Source organism: Lissotriton helveticus, chromosome 9 (assembly GCF_964261635.1).
Source record: "Lissotriton helveticus chromosome 9, aLisHel1.1, whole genome shotgun sequence".
In the NCBI taxonomy this organism is placed as follows: domain Eukaryota; kingdom Metazoa; phylum Chordata; class Amphibia; order Caudata; family Salamandridae; genus Lissotriton; species Lissotriton helveticus.
The window spans coordinates 1,249,744,588-1,249,760,201 of NC_136070.1; the positions used below are offsets into that span (position 1 = coordinate 1,249,744,588).

The 15,614-nt window shown below is 50.2% G+C and overlaps 1 protein-coding gene across 1 annotated transcript in view; it reads right to left on the reverse strand.

Moving 5' to 3' along the window:
* Positions 1 to 15,614, reverse strand: part of CELSR3 (cadherin EGF LAG seven-pass G-type receptor 3) — a 786,585-nt gene that overhangs the window by 81,163 nt on the left and 689,808 nt on the right. The window contains exon 25 of the mRNA XM_078661784.1: positions 14,111 to 14,285. Within this exon, the coding sequence (XP_078517910.1) occupies positions 14,111 to 14,285 (175 nt within the window). The remainder of the gene's footprint in view (positions 1 to 14,110; positions 14,286 to 15,614) is intronic.

A 15,614-nucleotide genomic window follows, 5' to 3' on the forward strand; every position in this document is an offset into this window, starting at 1 on the left:
ACCGAGAGGGCTTCTCCTTCTTATGCAGCTGCCGCTTCTTCCTGTTTGGATTCTTCTCCGAAGATATCCAGAGTCTGTTGAGTGCCTTGGTGCTGCATTTCTCATCGTTGAGGCCGATGATCCCAAAGAGTCTGTTTCAACCTGAACGATCGACAGGCCTCACAGTCTTCTTTCTTGTGCTCCGGTGATAGGCACAAGTTGTAGACCTGGTGTCGATCGGTGCAAGGGTACTTGGAGTGGCACCGAGGACAGAATTGAAATGGAGTCAGTTCCATCGGCAGAGGGGTGAATCGATGCAGGGAGGCCCGAATGACGTCCACAATGTTTTGGACCGGAGATGAGAGACTTTCTGATTGAATGGATACGCGGAGAGAGGGAAACACATACACAAACAATACCGTCAAGAGTAGAGTGGATTGCGCACCGAGGGGAACCCAAAAGGACGGTTTCGAACTGGAGCGCAGCAATACACGTCCGAACCAGATGGCGGAAAGTAAATCTAACAATGGAGTCGATGCCCATGGTCACTATCATCAAAAGTAGGTCTCACCTTACCTCGTGACTAGGAAAGACTCCTTCGAAGAAAAACAACTTGCAGATATCAGAACCCAACACTAGATGGCAGGAGTATGCAAAGCATGTGTAGCTCCAGAACACATGCCTTGAACATATATTTTCATATACTACAAACTCTCTCCAAATTTTCTCATGATTGTCTTCGTTGTGGGGTAAGGAATGTTTTATTACTGTGCCTTTTCTTATAGTACTCAAATGTTAGCGTACTCGTCTGACTCATAGTTCTTGGAATATTTTTCACCTGATCAAGACAAAAGCAGGACAATATTTTAAGTTACCTCTGTCAGACAAATAAATGTTAATTATCCAAAACAATATTCTCCAGCTATGAGACCCCACCCAAATTCACATTGCTTATCATTTTTCACTCCGTGGAGGCAAAGTATTCTAAGCAAGGTACTATTCTGCAGATGTAGCATTTGAGCTTGTTCAAATGGTTGATGTAAAAGTATAACTAGAAGATGGGAAAGGAAAAGTTACTTGCCTGTACTCTTAGAGCATGATTTCGAGTACGACCGCCAGAATTGCGGTAGGGATGGTCTGCCCACTGCATTACAATTTCAAAAGCTGAGCTGCGGCACAATGTAACATGCTTAGCACGACTGGCAGAGTCCCGCTCAGCATATTACAAGTTCTGCCACCGCCAGCCATTTCATAGCGGGAGCCCCACCACGAGCAGGCTGGTGGTGGAGGAACAAAGGGTAGGGCCCCTTGCCCCCCGCTATTGGGATACATTCAGGGTGGCACACCACATGACCCCCTGTCTGTATTCCACCAAAGTTCCAGCATGGCATGGACTTCACCATCCATGCTGTGCTGGAAGGAGTAGTTTCTGTCCTGTAACTCCAGTTCTGTAGTAGGGGTATCTCTGTTATAGTCCTAATCTAGTGAATAGTCCTGCCCATGTGCGTGGACCCCGGAGCAATCAAAAATAATCTCTTAAGGTGTCGAAAAATGCAGAACTGCACAGACACTTAAGAGAGAATTTAAAGACAGATAATGCAGCCTATATCCACAGGCTACACTGTCCAGAACTTCAACTAGAAATTCCACCAAAAATCCACAAACAGCAAAGCCTGTCCAGATTTCCCTTGCTTTAACAGCAAAACCCCTCTGGAATGATAGAGAGGAAGACATGGACAGACAAGCCCCATAGGCTGCCATTATGTGGCTCAAAACAGGATACTGTGCCTTTAAGAGAACTTTCCAAAACTTCACAGTATCCCAGAATGCACTGCAGGTCCCTTTTACTTTCAGTTCTTTTTGAAGGCGTAACACGCCAGACCTGTAGCATTCCTTACATGAATATCTCTCTCCACCGGGGAGGAGGGCAGGCGCTTATGACTATAACAGAGATACCCCTACTACAGAACTGGAGTTACAGGACAGAAACTACTCCTTCTGTAGTAGGGGATCTCTGTGTATAGTCATAATCTAGTGAATAGAATGGCAAGCCCAACCCCACACCAAAGCGGCGGTGGAGAACAGAGAAATAATACCACTATTGTGCGAACAGATTTCGAAGCGAAGCCTGCCCAACCTGAGCGTCTGCTCTGGCATCAGTGTCCAGGCAGTAATGATTAGCAAAGGTATGAACTGACTTCCAAGTGGCCGCCTTGCTGATTTCTGCAATTGGAACATTACGGAGCAAAGCAGTCATTGCAGCTTTGCCCCTCGTGGAATGAGCCTTAGGCTTACCTCCTAAGGTCTTATTAGCTTTTTGGTAACACAATTGTATACAGGACACAATCCACCTCGAGATGGACTGTTTAGAGGTATCAAGACCCGTCCTGACTGATCCATAATTGATAAACAATTGGTCTGACCTACGAATATCCTTGGTTTTATCCAGATAACATTTCAACACCCTCCTGACATCCAGGGAATGCAGGGACCTTTCCGCTGGAGAGGAAGGATTCTGAAAAAACGTAGGCAAAGTTATCGTCTGGTTAACATGAAAGTCAGATATAACTTTAGGAAGAAATTTAGGGTGAGTACGCATAACAACCTTAGCAGCATGAAATACAGTATAAGGTTCTTGGCAACACAACGCCTGAATTTCACTCACCCTGCGGGCCGATGTATTGGCCACGAGGAACGCCACCTTCCAGGACAGGTGCTGCAACTAAGCCTTATGAATAGGTTCAAAAGGCTCCTTCATCAATCTGGACAGCACCACATTCAATTCCCATGAAGGCGAAGGAAGCCGGACAGGAGGGAACACTTTCTTCAAGCCTTCCAAAAAATCTTTGATCACAGGGATCTGAAAGAAGGAAGTCTGTGAAGGACATTTCCTGTAGGCAGTCAATGCAGCCAGATGAACCTTAATGGAATGGACATTAAGGCCAGACTGCGCCAGATGTGGAAGATATGGAAGGATGACATTTTCCTTACATGTCGTCGAGTCATAGTTCTTGGACTTGCACCAGATGCAAAACCTCTTCCACTTGTAAGCATAAGAAGTCCTAGAGGAAGGCCGCTTAGCCTCCTTCAGTATGTCCATGCAATCTTCAGGTAGATTCAGATGGCCATATTGCACTATCTCAGGAGCCATGCCGCCAAACTCAAAGACAAGAGGTTGGGGTGCAACATCTGCCCCCCGAACTTCGTGAGAAGGTCCGGCCTGCACGGCAACCGTATGTGCGGAAGGAGAGACCGGTGAAGCAGGTCTGTGAACCACCACTGTCTGAGCCATTCCGGGGCAATCAGGATCATCCGCGCCCTGGACTGGGACAGTTTGATGAGCACCGCAGGAATCAGGGGAATGGGTGGAAAGCGTACAGAAAGCTGTTCGACCAGTTGATCCATAACGCACTCCCCAGCGTCCCTGGCTGGTAGTACCAGAAGGCGAAGTCTCGGCATTTGCTGTTTTCGGCGGTGGCGAACAGATCTACGTCTGGAGTCCCCACCTTGCGAAGACTTCTCCTAGTACTTTGTTGTTTATGACCCACTCGTGGTTTTCCTGAATCAGTCTGCTCAGTGCGTCTGCCTGAACATTCTGCACACCTGGTAGATGAGTGGCCGTTATCGTCAGTCCTCTGGCCAGAAGCCAGTGCCAGATCGCCTGCGCCTCCTGCGACAGAGTGTGCGATCTCGACCCCCCCTGCTTGTTGAGGTAATACATCGTGGTCGTATTGTCCGTCTGAACAAGCAAAGAGTTGGTCCGGAAGGACGGATGAAAGGCCTTCAGTGCCAAGTGAACAGCTCTGAGTTCCAGGAAATTGATGTGGTACGTGGACTCCGTCGGAGACCACGTCCCTTGAATCTGTAAGTCTCCGGAGTGCGCCCCCCAGCTGTGGAGCGACGCATCCGTCACGATAGTCTGCGTGGGAATGTCCTTGTGGAAGGGAACCCCTCTGAGGAGATTCTCCGCTGAACACCACCACTTCAGAGACTGAAGAGCATGCAGAGACAGTTGTATCTTGTCGTCCCAAGATCCTTTCCTCTGATCCCACTGATCCTCCAAGCACTCCTGCAATGGTCTCATGTGCAGCCGTCCGTGTGGCGTGAGGAAGATACAAGAGGCCATCGACCCCAGTAGAGAAGACACCGTCCTCACTGTTGTAGATGGAGCGGTCATAAGAGCCTGAGCCTTCCGAAGGAGTGATAATCGTCTCTCCTCCGAAGGAGACAAGCTTGCCGACAGCGTATTGATGGAGGCTCCCATGTACTGTATGCACCGGACCGGAGTCGGGACAGACTTGGACATGTTGATGTGCAACACCAGCTTGTTCAAGAGAACGCACGTCTTCCGGAAGTGCGCTTGAGCTTCCGAGAAGGAGGAGGCCTTGATCAACAATCGTCCAGGTACGGGTAGACTAACACCTTGTTCTTCTTTAGGTGTGCAGCTACCACTGCCATGCACTTCGAGAACGTTCTGGGCGTTGACTTCAGCCCGAATGGCAGTACTGTGTACTGATAATGATTGGCGCCGACTTGGAATCGCAGGAACTTCCTGTGTTTGTGTGCAATGGGCACATGGAAGTACGCATCCTGTAGGTCTATAGCACACAGCCAGTCTCCCTGTTGCAGCTGAGGATAAATCTGATGCAACGACAGCATGCGAAACTTGTCTCTGCGAATCCACTTGTTTGCTTGCCGCAAATCCAGAATGGGCCTGAACTCGTTCTTGTCCTTCTTGCGAACCAGGAAGAACTGGGAGTACAGACCTCTTCCTCATTGAGACAGAGGTACATCTTCTATCGCCCTTTTCCTTAACAGGATATCTGCCTCCGCCTGGAGCTCACCAGTTGAAACTGCGAGCTGACCGGTGGAATCGATGGAGGCGGGCTGGTGAACTGAAGACTGTATCCATTGCAAACAATATTCAGCACCCACTTGTCCTGAGTAATTTTTCTCCACTGTGCCAGAAAAAATTTAACGCTTCCTCCCACCGGAGCGGGTAACGGATGTAGGGGAAGTAACTGCTCAGGGTCGAGATCCGGCCGCGCCCTTGTTCGCTGTAGAGGACTGCTGACCTCCTCTACCCTTCTGGCGCTTCTGGAAAGGCCTCCGGAACTGCTGCTGTTGTTGCTGCTGCTGTCCCGAAGCCTGTCCTCGACCTCTGCCCTGTGCCCCGAACCGTCTCTGGAACGGGCGGTAGGCTTTCTTTTCTTTGGGCTTCTCCAAGCCCACAGCCGTCAGAGTCTCTGCCTCCGCTTTCATGCGTGCCATCTCATTGTCCGCATGCTTGCCGAACAGGGTTTCCCCGAGAAGGGCAGATTGGCCACTCGCTGCTGGGCCTCCGGCTTGAGTGACGTGAGCCTGAGCCAAGCGTGGCTTCGCTGGTTGATCCCTTGAGAGTATCCGTGGGCCGACAAAAGAGAGACATCAGCGGCCGCGCTGATGACCTGGTTCGAAACCAGCATCTCCTCCTTCTGGATCTCCAGGAAATCCTCCCTCTTATCTCTTGGCAGGAGTTCCGTGAACTGCTGGAGGGATTCCCACAGGGCACGATCATACCGCCCCAGCAAAGCCGCATCGCTAGAGGCCTTCATGGCCGTAGATGCCGTCCCACAAGCCTTCCTGCCAGCTGAGTCGATCCATCGGCTCCCCTTATCCGGAGGCACTGTAGACGACGGGGAGGTAGAGTGTTGTTTTCTGGCTGCCGTTACTATAACGGAGTCCGGAACAGGGTCAATCCTCAGAAAGGCCGGGTCGGAATCCGGGGCCCTGTATTTCTTAAGGAGACGGGATGGAGCGGCTTTTGTCACTGCAGGCGTGAGGAACAGCTCCTCCGCTGGCTCTACCAATCCTGGCACGAGCGGGAGTAGAGGGCGAGACAAATGCTTCTTGTGAACTGTCTCAAAAATCACGGACGTCGTAGGTGTTGGAGCCGTCACCGTGATTCCCAATTTTGCTGCACCCCTCAGGAGAACATCTTGGAACGTGCTGATGTCATCCACGGGAGACACCCTTGTCCCCGGGGAGTCTGACAAGGTCGGGGTGTAGGACCTGGTTCTGGAAGAGTCCATGCGGGACCGTGATCCGCTCCTCCTGTGGCGCGGTCTTGACCTAGTAGAGGATCTGTGGCGACTGCGCGACCTCCCTCTCCGTCCGGAGCGGGATCGCGACTTCCTTGGCTTCGGTCGCCCTGCCGGTTCCACCGGGACGGGTGACCTTGGCTTGGATGGGGCCTTCGGCCGAGGGGTCCCCTTAGGAGGAGTCGGAAATCGTGGCAACGAACCCGTCCTCGGAGGAATCGGAGGAGGCTTGTCAGCCGGCAACTGAATTTGAGGTTGAGGCCGAGGTTGAGGAGGAGGCGGAAGTTGCGGAAGTGCAGGCGGGGTGGGAGCCCGCGGAGGAAGTCCTCTTGGTAACGGAGGAGGAGGCGTAACTGTCTTCGGCCTAGCAGGGGTATACAAAACAGAGTACACCGAGCCCGGTGACCCGCCCTCCTTACTAGGCAGGGACTTTGGAGAGCCTCCCAAAGACACTTGACGCCTGTCAGATTTACTCCTGGCGCCAGAACTCCTTCTACGCCTTCTCGGCGTCGAAGAACGTCCACCGGACGGCGAGCGTCGGCCCCTCGGCGTCGAGCTTCGTCTCCTCGACGGCGAGCGCCTATCCCTCGATGGCGAATGCCTTCGCCTCGACGGCGACCTTCTTCGCCTCGACGGCGACCTCCTCCCCCTATCGACGGCAACCTCCTACGCCTCGACGGCGTTTTACGCCTCGACGGCGACCTTCGCCTCGACGGCGATCGTCTCTTTGACGTCAAGGAACCCCTCGACGACGACCTTCTCCTCTTCACCGACGGCGAACGGCGGTGTCGCCTCGACGGCGAGCGCCGACGCCGGGCCTCTCGACGTCGAGTACTCGACGACGACGCCGAGGAAGAAGATGATGAAATCGTCACCGGAGACTTCGACGGCGGTCTGTTCAGTTCCCTCGATGCCGAGCGTCAACGTCGCTACGACCCAGAGCCCTGGGGAGACGGGGAACAGACTGCAGTCATCTTTCTCGATGTCGTGGTCTGTGCCATCGACGCAGACGGAGAATGGGGACATTTGTTGGTCTTCCTTCCCCTGGGGAGCCCCCCAGAGGCCTCAGCATGGGCAGAGGAAGCCCCTCCAGACCCACCTTGCGTCTTCATTCTTCTGGCCTCCAGGCCCTGAAGCCTGATCTTCATTCTATCCCTCAGGGTCCTGCTAGAGAAACCCTGGCAGATGTCACACTCCTCTGGGACATGAGATGAAGGAAGGCAGATGATACACACCTCGTGTGGGTCGGACTTGGCCTTCTTCCTGGAGCACTCAGGGCATTTGTCGAATAATGCAGGCATATTGACCATCAAAGAGTGCACCAAAAGACAAACAGGAAGAAAAACCACCAAAGTACTTCAGAGAAGCACTCAAATAACTTTGAAAAAGTGAACAAATCACCAATAAACCCTTGAAAAGGGAGAGCTCAATGCTCCAGGGTCCTGCTTGCAGGAGCCGGAAAAAAGAACTGAAAGTAAAAGGGACCCGCAGTGCATTCTGGGATACTGTGAAGTTCTGGAAAATTCTCTTAAAGGCACAGTATCCTGTTTTGAGCCACATAATGGCAGCCTATGGGGCTTGTCTGTCCATGTTTTCCTCTCTATCATTACAGAGGGGTTTTGCTGTTAAAGCAAGGGAAATCTGGACAGGCTTTGCTATTTGTGGATTTTTGGTGGAATTTCTAGTTGAAGTACTGGACAGTGTAGCCTGTGGATATAGGCTGCATTATCTGTCTTTAAATTCTCTCTTAGCCACAGCGCTAAGGGGGCGGGGGGGCCGCGCGGCGGGCCTATGCTGGTGACGGAACCGCTCCGTCACCAGCCGCGGTTGAGCTGTGCTCATGACGGAGCGGGCAGGCGCGAAATCAGCGCCGCGCAGGCGCGTCGGGTGGGCCATGATGCAACAACTCCGTCATCAGCACAGCGCCACCGCGGCTGATGACGGAGCGGTTCCGTCATCAGCATGGAAAGAGTTAAGCGTCTGTGCAGTTCTGCATTTTTCGACACCGTAAGAGATTATTTTTGATTGCTCCCGGGTCCACGCACATGGGCGGGACTATTCACTAGATTATGACTATAACAGAGATTCCCCTACTACAGAACTTTTTTTGCTGTTACCACTATGGTGCCTGTTTTCCATTGCACCACCATTGGAAAGGCGAAGGACTGTCCGCCTTACATGAGTTCAACTCGTAGCACAAGTTACAATATATCTGTAAGAGACATTAGTTAGTGATAGATTCCTTACCTTAGAATAGATACCCCAGGCATCAGACTGGATCCGGAAAGTTTTTCGTTAGCAGTACCCCTGCACGTCAGTAGGTGGCGTTGTGCCACTGACCCAAAGCTGGCCAGTGAACCACCACTGCAAGTCTTATACAGTGCCTTCAGGTCTCACTACAGAGCCCATATATGCCATCTGGCATGATTGATCAGCAGGATGCAGGAGGCCATGAGGCCTCCTTTTCATAGCCTGAATGTCTCGGACTCGCTGTTCGGACGGACAAACCCGAAATTGCGCTGTGTCCAGAACCGCTCCGATGTAGAGGAGCTTCTGAGAGGGAGTCAGATGCGACTTCGGCACTTTGATGGAGAACCCCAGCACCCCAGCACACGCAGGAGGTCGGCCATAGTCTGGAGGTGGGAGACGACTTGGATGAGCCTGCCTTCATCAACCCATCGTTGAGATAGGGGAAGACTGAAACCCCTGATCTGCGCAGATGAGCCGTGACCACCACCATCACTTTACCCGAGGGGTGCTGGTAAGGCCCAAAGGGGAGCCCGGTGAACTGAAAGTGCTCGTGGCCAACTGTGAATCCCAGGTAACGCAGGTGGGCTGGCAGGACGTGAAAGTAGGCGTCCTGCAAGTGCAACGCTACCATTCAGTCTTGCGGGTCTAGGAAATAATTGACATTCCGAAGGTGTAAAACACGCTCGATGGCCCCCTAGACCAAGGGTGCCGCAACTTTCTGTTTGCAAGGTGTCAAGTGATCCCCCGACATGCGGTGGTACTGACGTGGCAAAGCAGGAGGAGTAGTCTCAAAGGGGAGGAGTAGCCCCTTCGAACTATTCGCAGAACCCACCTGTCCAAAGTGATGGCGCACCAGTGGGGGAAGTGATGGCGAATCCTGCTGCCCACTGGCATGCGGTGGGCCTGAAACCGTGAAACAGCAGACTAGGAAGGTCATGAGGCAGCGGTGGTAGGGGTGACGGTGCACTGATCTATGGAGGATGTGGGGTCAAGACCACAATGGATGGTGAATCCCGCTGCATCTTTGCATGCGTGGGAGAGCACCTTCCAAGCCCCCGCTAGACACTGTGGCAGCACATCTGCCACCGTGTCCCACTCAGAGTTGGAATAGAGGGCCAAAAGACCCTTGGAGAAGCAGAGCCCTGGACCACTAGACACTGGCGGTAGGTGGTCTGCGATGAAACTGGGATTGCCTTGTATGCACAGGCGCCCCTGTGTTAAATTTAATGTGCGTTATTGAAGGGTAGTAGCGGCTCTGTAGAGGAGGCCGCTACTGAAGCACTGCAGTGAGGAGATTTGCCCTGAGAGGCACTGTAGGGAATTTGTGATTAGGAGCCTCCCCTACACCATATTACAAAATGAACTCACCACCTCCGTGGATACGGAGGAGGGGGACAGTATATAAGGATGTGGAGATAATTCCAGCTTCTTGGGATTCTCCATATTGTCAATCTAGTTTAGGCCATCCTCACAGCGAGCTACGAGAAGGTCCTCAGACCCCTCCTAGTACCTCCCCGTCGGACAGGAATAGGAATTGGAGACAGGACAAGGCAGGTTCGATATAATCCGGCCCTGGAGGCAACAACGCCGTGGCCGGTGCCGAGGCTGTGATACAACGGCGTCACCGATGCCCAATCCGTAAGTGGCGCCGAGGCCGGAGCCGATGCTGGATCCTAAGGTGGCGCTGAGACCGGAGCCAACTGCCGCGCCAAGGCCATCAGCAGTGTCGCGGCCGGAGCCAGTGGCTGCGCCGAGGCCGGAGCCAACGGCTGCACTGAGACCGGAGCCAACGGCAGCGACGAGGCTGGAGCCAACAGCAGCACCGAGGCCAGAGCCAACGGCAGTGCAGAGGCCGGAACAATGGCGACGCAGAGGCCAGAGCCAACAGCGACGCCGAGGCCAAAGCCAACAGCGTGGCGACGAGGTCGGAGCCAACGGCGCCACAGGGTATCTTGCCGGCGTAACCGGGGTCAAAGACGGCGGCACGGGGGCAGAACCACCCAAGGGGTCCGCGGGGCCCAAAGGCGCTCCGGAGGGACCCAATGGGACAAGAATCGACCCATGGCCGACAGAAGTACCTGTACTTCTTCTGGAGGCATGTACAGTCCCCAAAAATGCGGGTAGCTGCAGGCAACTACGAAGGCCCCAAAGGAGCTGAAGGGGAGCCACGCGCCCCCACCACCGAGTCCTGCGATCGGTGAGGGGTAGAAGAAGAGTGACGCCGCTCCTTCGACCTTTAATGACGCTTGGACTTACCTGTCCCCGATTCCGATGAACGATGGTGTCAGCTGCGCCAGCGATCCCTCGACCTCCCATGGGAGCGGGACTTTGAGCGGCGCGGTACCGAGTACCAGGCCTCCAACAACTTCCGGGAATGCTCCCACAAGCCTTCTGTGCCATGGCCCGACGATTGGGGCACGTCTCGGGGAGATGGCGTGCCCAAGCAGAAGAGACACATGGTGAGCGGGTCCGTCACCGACATGGTCCGACAGCAGTCCCAACAGGACGTAAACCCGGGCGTCCCTACTGCACCAAAAGTCGAACTCTCGACAAAAACAAGAGACAAGTCTCATAAACAAGCCGAATTTATTATCTAGGAGTATCGCTCTTTCTCGGATCTGCGCTTGCTGGCGCGGAACAAGAAAGAACTGATGTCAGCGGGCATGGATGGCGCCTAAGTAGTCTCCGTGACGTCATCTCGGAGCTTACGATGCCAGCAACATACGCGGAGCCGCACGACGCCACCTACCGACGCGCAGGGGTACTGCTTACGAAAAACTTTACGGATCCAGTCTGACACCTGGGGTATCTATTCTAAGGTAAGGAATCTATCACTAATGTGTCTCTTTCAGATATAAGGCGGTCGGCACTTGTGCGGCTTTGGTGCAGCTCTGTCAGCGTAGAGCTGGGGCAACTGCGCCAAAGTTGTAATTAGGCCCTTAGTTCTTGTCCAGCCATAAGCACTGAATAGTTCTGCCCACACGTGACATCCCGGAGTGCTTATGACGATGAGAATTCCCCTGTAACAGTAATAGGATTACAACTAAGCAACTTGTACTTGTCTACTGGGATCCTTATCAATAGTCTTAAGTACTAAATAGAATAGCACACCCATCCCACAAAAGAGGCAGACAAAATAGAAAACAGCTTTAACCACCGCCTGATAAGGAAGATTTTCTGTTGGAAATTTGCCCTTTCTGCAAGATAGGATGGCCTGAGGGCTGTGCTACAGGACTGGTTATATCTCACAGGAGGCCTCTCCTTTCACAGACAGATGCAGCTAACACCTAGGCCCGCCTCCTCTCTTGTAGAGCTAGCCTGTCTGTCTCCAATCACAGTGCCACCCTTTTGACATTACAGAGACCGATCTGCTGCAATGTGGGTGCACCTCAAAGGGTTGAGGGCAGGATACCAAAACGATCTCTTGTAAATTCACTGTCTGGCTGTTGAAAAGGCAGCTTTTGTTCCACTACACTGCTGCTTCTGAGGGATATAAGGACTGTCTCAAACTGGATTTTGTAGTTAGATGTGGGAGGATACTAGGATCCCCCCTACACACCCAGCCATCAAAACCGAAGTTCAGTGTTGCCAAAGACTTCTGCCACCTTAAAATGCACAAAGAGTGTCGGGCTAGCCCCAGGAACCTTTGCCCCATTGGTTAGGGTGTCCCCAGGTGTCATTAACCACTAGGCCAAGCCTGGTAAAAATGTAGCACCTCCAGGCACACACCCACTTCAGATTACTTCTGGACATGTGGAAGGGCAGAAGAGGACTGGCCCTGAAGTCTGAGGACTGCAAAGAGCCTTAAAAACTGGACCTACTCTCCCAGGACAAAGAAGTTGGCCTCAAGGTCATATGGCTGACCTCAAGCTAAAGGTTCAAGGACACAACAAGCTACAAGAGGCCTTTTCTTCAGCGTCCAACTAGTAACTGGCCATAGACTGGACCCTGCTATGGCTTCTGTCTGCCACCATGTGAGTTTCTAAATGCCACCCCTGAGGTTCCTGTGGTCGATTGGGACCTAAACGACTAAAGTCAGAAGGTAAAATCTTTGACCAGGACAAACCTGAGTAGTTTATTTGACTTGCGCTCCTTTGTGGTCAGAATCGATTTTCGTCTAGGTTCTGTTTTACCATGACTATTGACTATTATTGGCACTTTGTACTTCTTAGAACCATTTGTTGCTTAAGCCTTTAAAAATTCAGAATTCTGGTTCCTTCTATTATATTATTTTCATTGTGGTGTCATTTTGCATACTAAATTAGACTTTGTTTTTCTAATTCATTTTGGGATTTTTATTGTTTGACATTTTGATACTAATATTGTTTTAATACAGCATAAATATTTTACAGATTGCATCTAAAGTCAAGCCTGACTGTTTTGTGACAAGCTACCTGAAGGTTAGGCACAGTTTGGTTTACAGACTTTTGTGGTTTACCCTGACAAGTATTGTGATTGTTTGACGTGGGTTCTTATGCCCCCTCCCCTCAAGTAATATCCCAGTTTCTTACATTGCCCTACTTGGGCATCCACCCTAGAGTCCACATCCAGACAATAGTGTCTTGTGAATGTTTGTATAGCTCTGCAGGTGGCAGCTTAACAAATCTATGAAATTGGAACATTCCTCAAAAGGGACACTGTTGCATCTTTTTCTTTTGTGGAGTGAGCTTTGGGTCTAACAGGAAGAGGCTTGTTAGCCAATTAGTAAGCTAGTAATATTCAAGACACTATCCATCTAGAGATTGATTATTTTGTTGTTGGTAAACCTGTTTTCACAGGGCCATATTTTGCAAATAGTTGATCAGAGTTTCTTGTTGCCTTTGTTTTGTCTAAATAGAATTCTAAAGCTCTTTTTATATCCAGTGTATGAAGAGCTCTCTCTGCCAGAAGGATTTGAAGAAAATCAAAGTAGGTAAATAAATTGTCTGACTGAGTTTGAATTTACTTACAGATGCATTCGAAGCTGCCTTGCATACAGAGGCAATACAAAACATATAAATAATAGAAATATATATATTACATAAAAAAGAACAAATAAAAACAAAAGATAGTCAGCAACTTGGCCATGTGAGTTCTTTCACAGCCCACCTAAGGCACACAGATGTTTATGTGGGTGCCATGAGAATATTTTCATTCCAGATCTTTAATTTCCCCACAGGGGCAAGCATCACATGTCACTTGCTTCCTTTTCTTTAGAGTCAACATGCCATGTGCTAGTGCAAAAGGTCTCTGGGCAGCCAGAGAGATCAAAGAGGCCGACTTGGCCTACTGGCCAAAACGTCTGAAGCGATTTCAGTTTTCTTTCAAATTCCAATGAGTTCAGCTTTTTGTTGTCTGTTTTCCTCATCTGTTTCGCTGACATTTTATTTTAGGATTTACCAATGATGTCTCAGGGTTCTAGCCCCTTGATCTAGCAATTCATGAAGTTAGATTTGTTGCTAATTTTGAAGTGTACTCTTCAGGCTTTATCAACCAGATTTTCTCCTGCTACTTTTAGCCTCTTCATTCCATATTATTTACAGCAATTTTGCATCGTCTGCAAATTGAGCTGATAACTTTTTCCAGGGCCACCATAAGGAAACTGGTCGGAGGCATTGACAGACTTCCACAAGTTATTCATGAGTCCCTATTTTTGATGTTAGGTTGTTCTGCCCCTAAGGTTTAGCACCATAGGCTATTTGGCTTCCTATGTTTGCCTACATGACATTGCGATTGCTGTCAGATACTCAGAAGATGCTGAATACGATCTAGGACATTGTCACGAACAATATAGTGAGTCGTACATTTTCACATAAACATACCGGTAATGATAGCAGAAGCTCCCCAGCCAATTGCATAGTAGAACCTCATTGGGCCGTAGTTAACGTTTCGGACTTCTGTCTGCATGCGATATATGTGGAGGCCCTCCACAAAAAGCCAGGCGAAGGTGGACAGGAAGAAGTAGTGCAGCAGGATGGCTGTCACCGTGCAGAGCAGCTGTGCAAAATAGAGAAGACAAAAAGCAAACACACTTTAAGTAACAAACATCACATTGATGCTAAAAACACAGCGCTATTTGAGAAAAAGCGTATCAGTTGTGCAGGGTGTGATGGCATACTAGGCAACAGGGGAATCTGAAGGTGTTTAATTCGGCCATCCCAATAAGACATCCACTCTGCTGGGAAACAGCCAGTCACATGTGAGGCTAACTCTGTCCTAGCCCTATCTGAATTTACATATGCCGTTGATTTCCTTAAGGGCAAGTATGCATCAGCAGAATCCCAGTTCAAAGGGAAAGGGCTACAGCTGTTACATCAAAGAAGTTGTGGGAGTAAGCTAAATAATAACTAATGGAAGCGAGTTTAGAAAAATAGGACAGTAAAACATGTTGTAATACAAATTCTCATCCTCAGCTGCTTAATGCAAGCAAACCCACACAGTAAAATATGCAAAGTAAATGGGCGGTTCTAATGTTCCCAATAGTTCCAGCGAGCAAGAACATGAAAAATATAACTCAAACTGAAGACTAGTCACTAACCTAACTGAGATGTAAGCAAATGGTAAAGTCCTCTTGACACATACTACCTACACTGTAGTCACGCATGCAAGCTAATGAACAAGTCATGACTGCTGAAACTTCCAAGATGACCAGTACTGGTGTACCTGCAACCTGAACTAGTGATCAGCCTTCACATCACACAACGTGGGCCATAGACTCAATGATGGACCCGAACGCATTATCAGATGATGGCGCTGACACAGTCCACGTTGTCCTTAGCCTCACTAGGTCACACTAATGGCAAATGTGCACTTTATAAGTGTCATAAAAGTGCTCAGAGGGCGGGCTTGGTAATGAATTTAATGTTTTCCCCAGGGCAGTTGTAACCACAAGTATCTGTGCAACCGAGGAAGACCCGCAGGGCTCAATACAAGAAAGACAATAAGGTCTCTCAAAACAGCAATAGTACTGCTTGAATGGAAATGATTTAGAATTTTAATTCATATTTAACTGATCATCAGGTTAAATAATCATGGCTGTTGCGTACATTGAGCGGTAAAGGAGATTAATACTTTTTCAAATGGAAGGTTAGAATTTGAGGATAAGGATTAGAATTTGAACATGTATAGTCAGTGTAAGAAATGGGGGTTACCCAAATCTCAAAGGGGGTAGCATGGCACCAAGCGGGCAGGCCAAACTTCGAGGACATGTAAAGCACTCACGCAGTATCCACAGACGACACACCAATCACACTACAAAAGAGTCACGACACCACCTTTGGTTGGAAAAAGAATAAATTTAGTGATATCTCCAACCTGCAAGGTAAA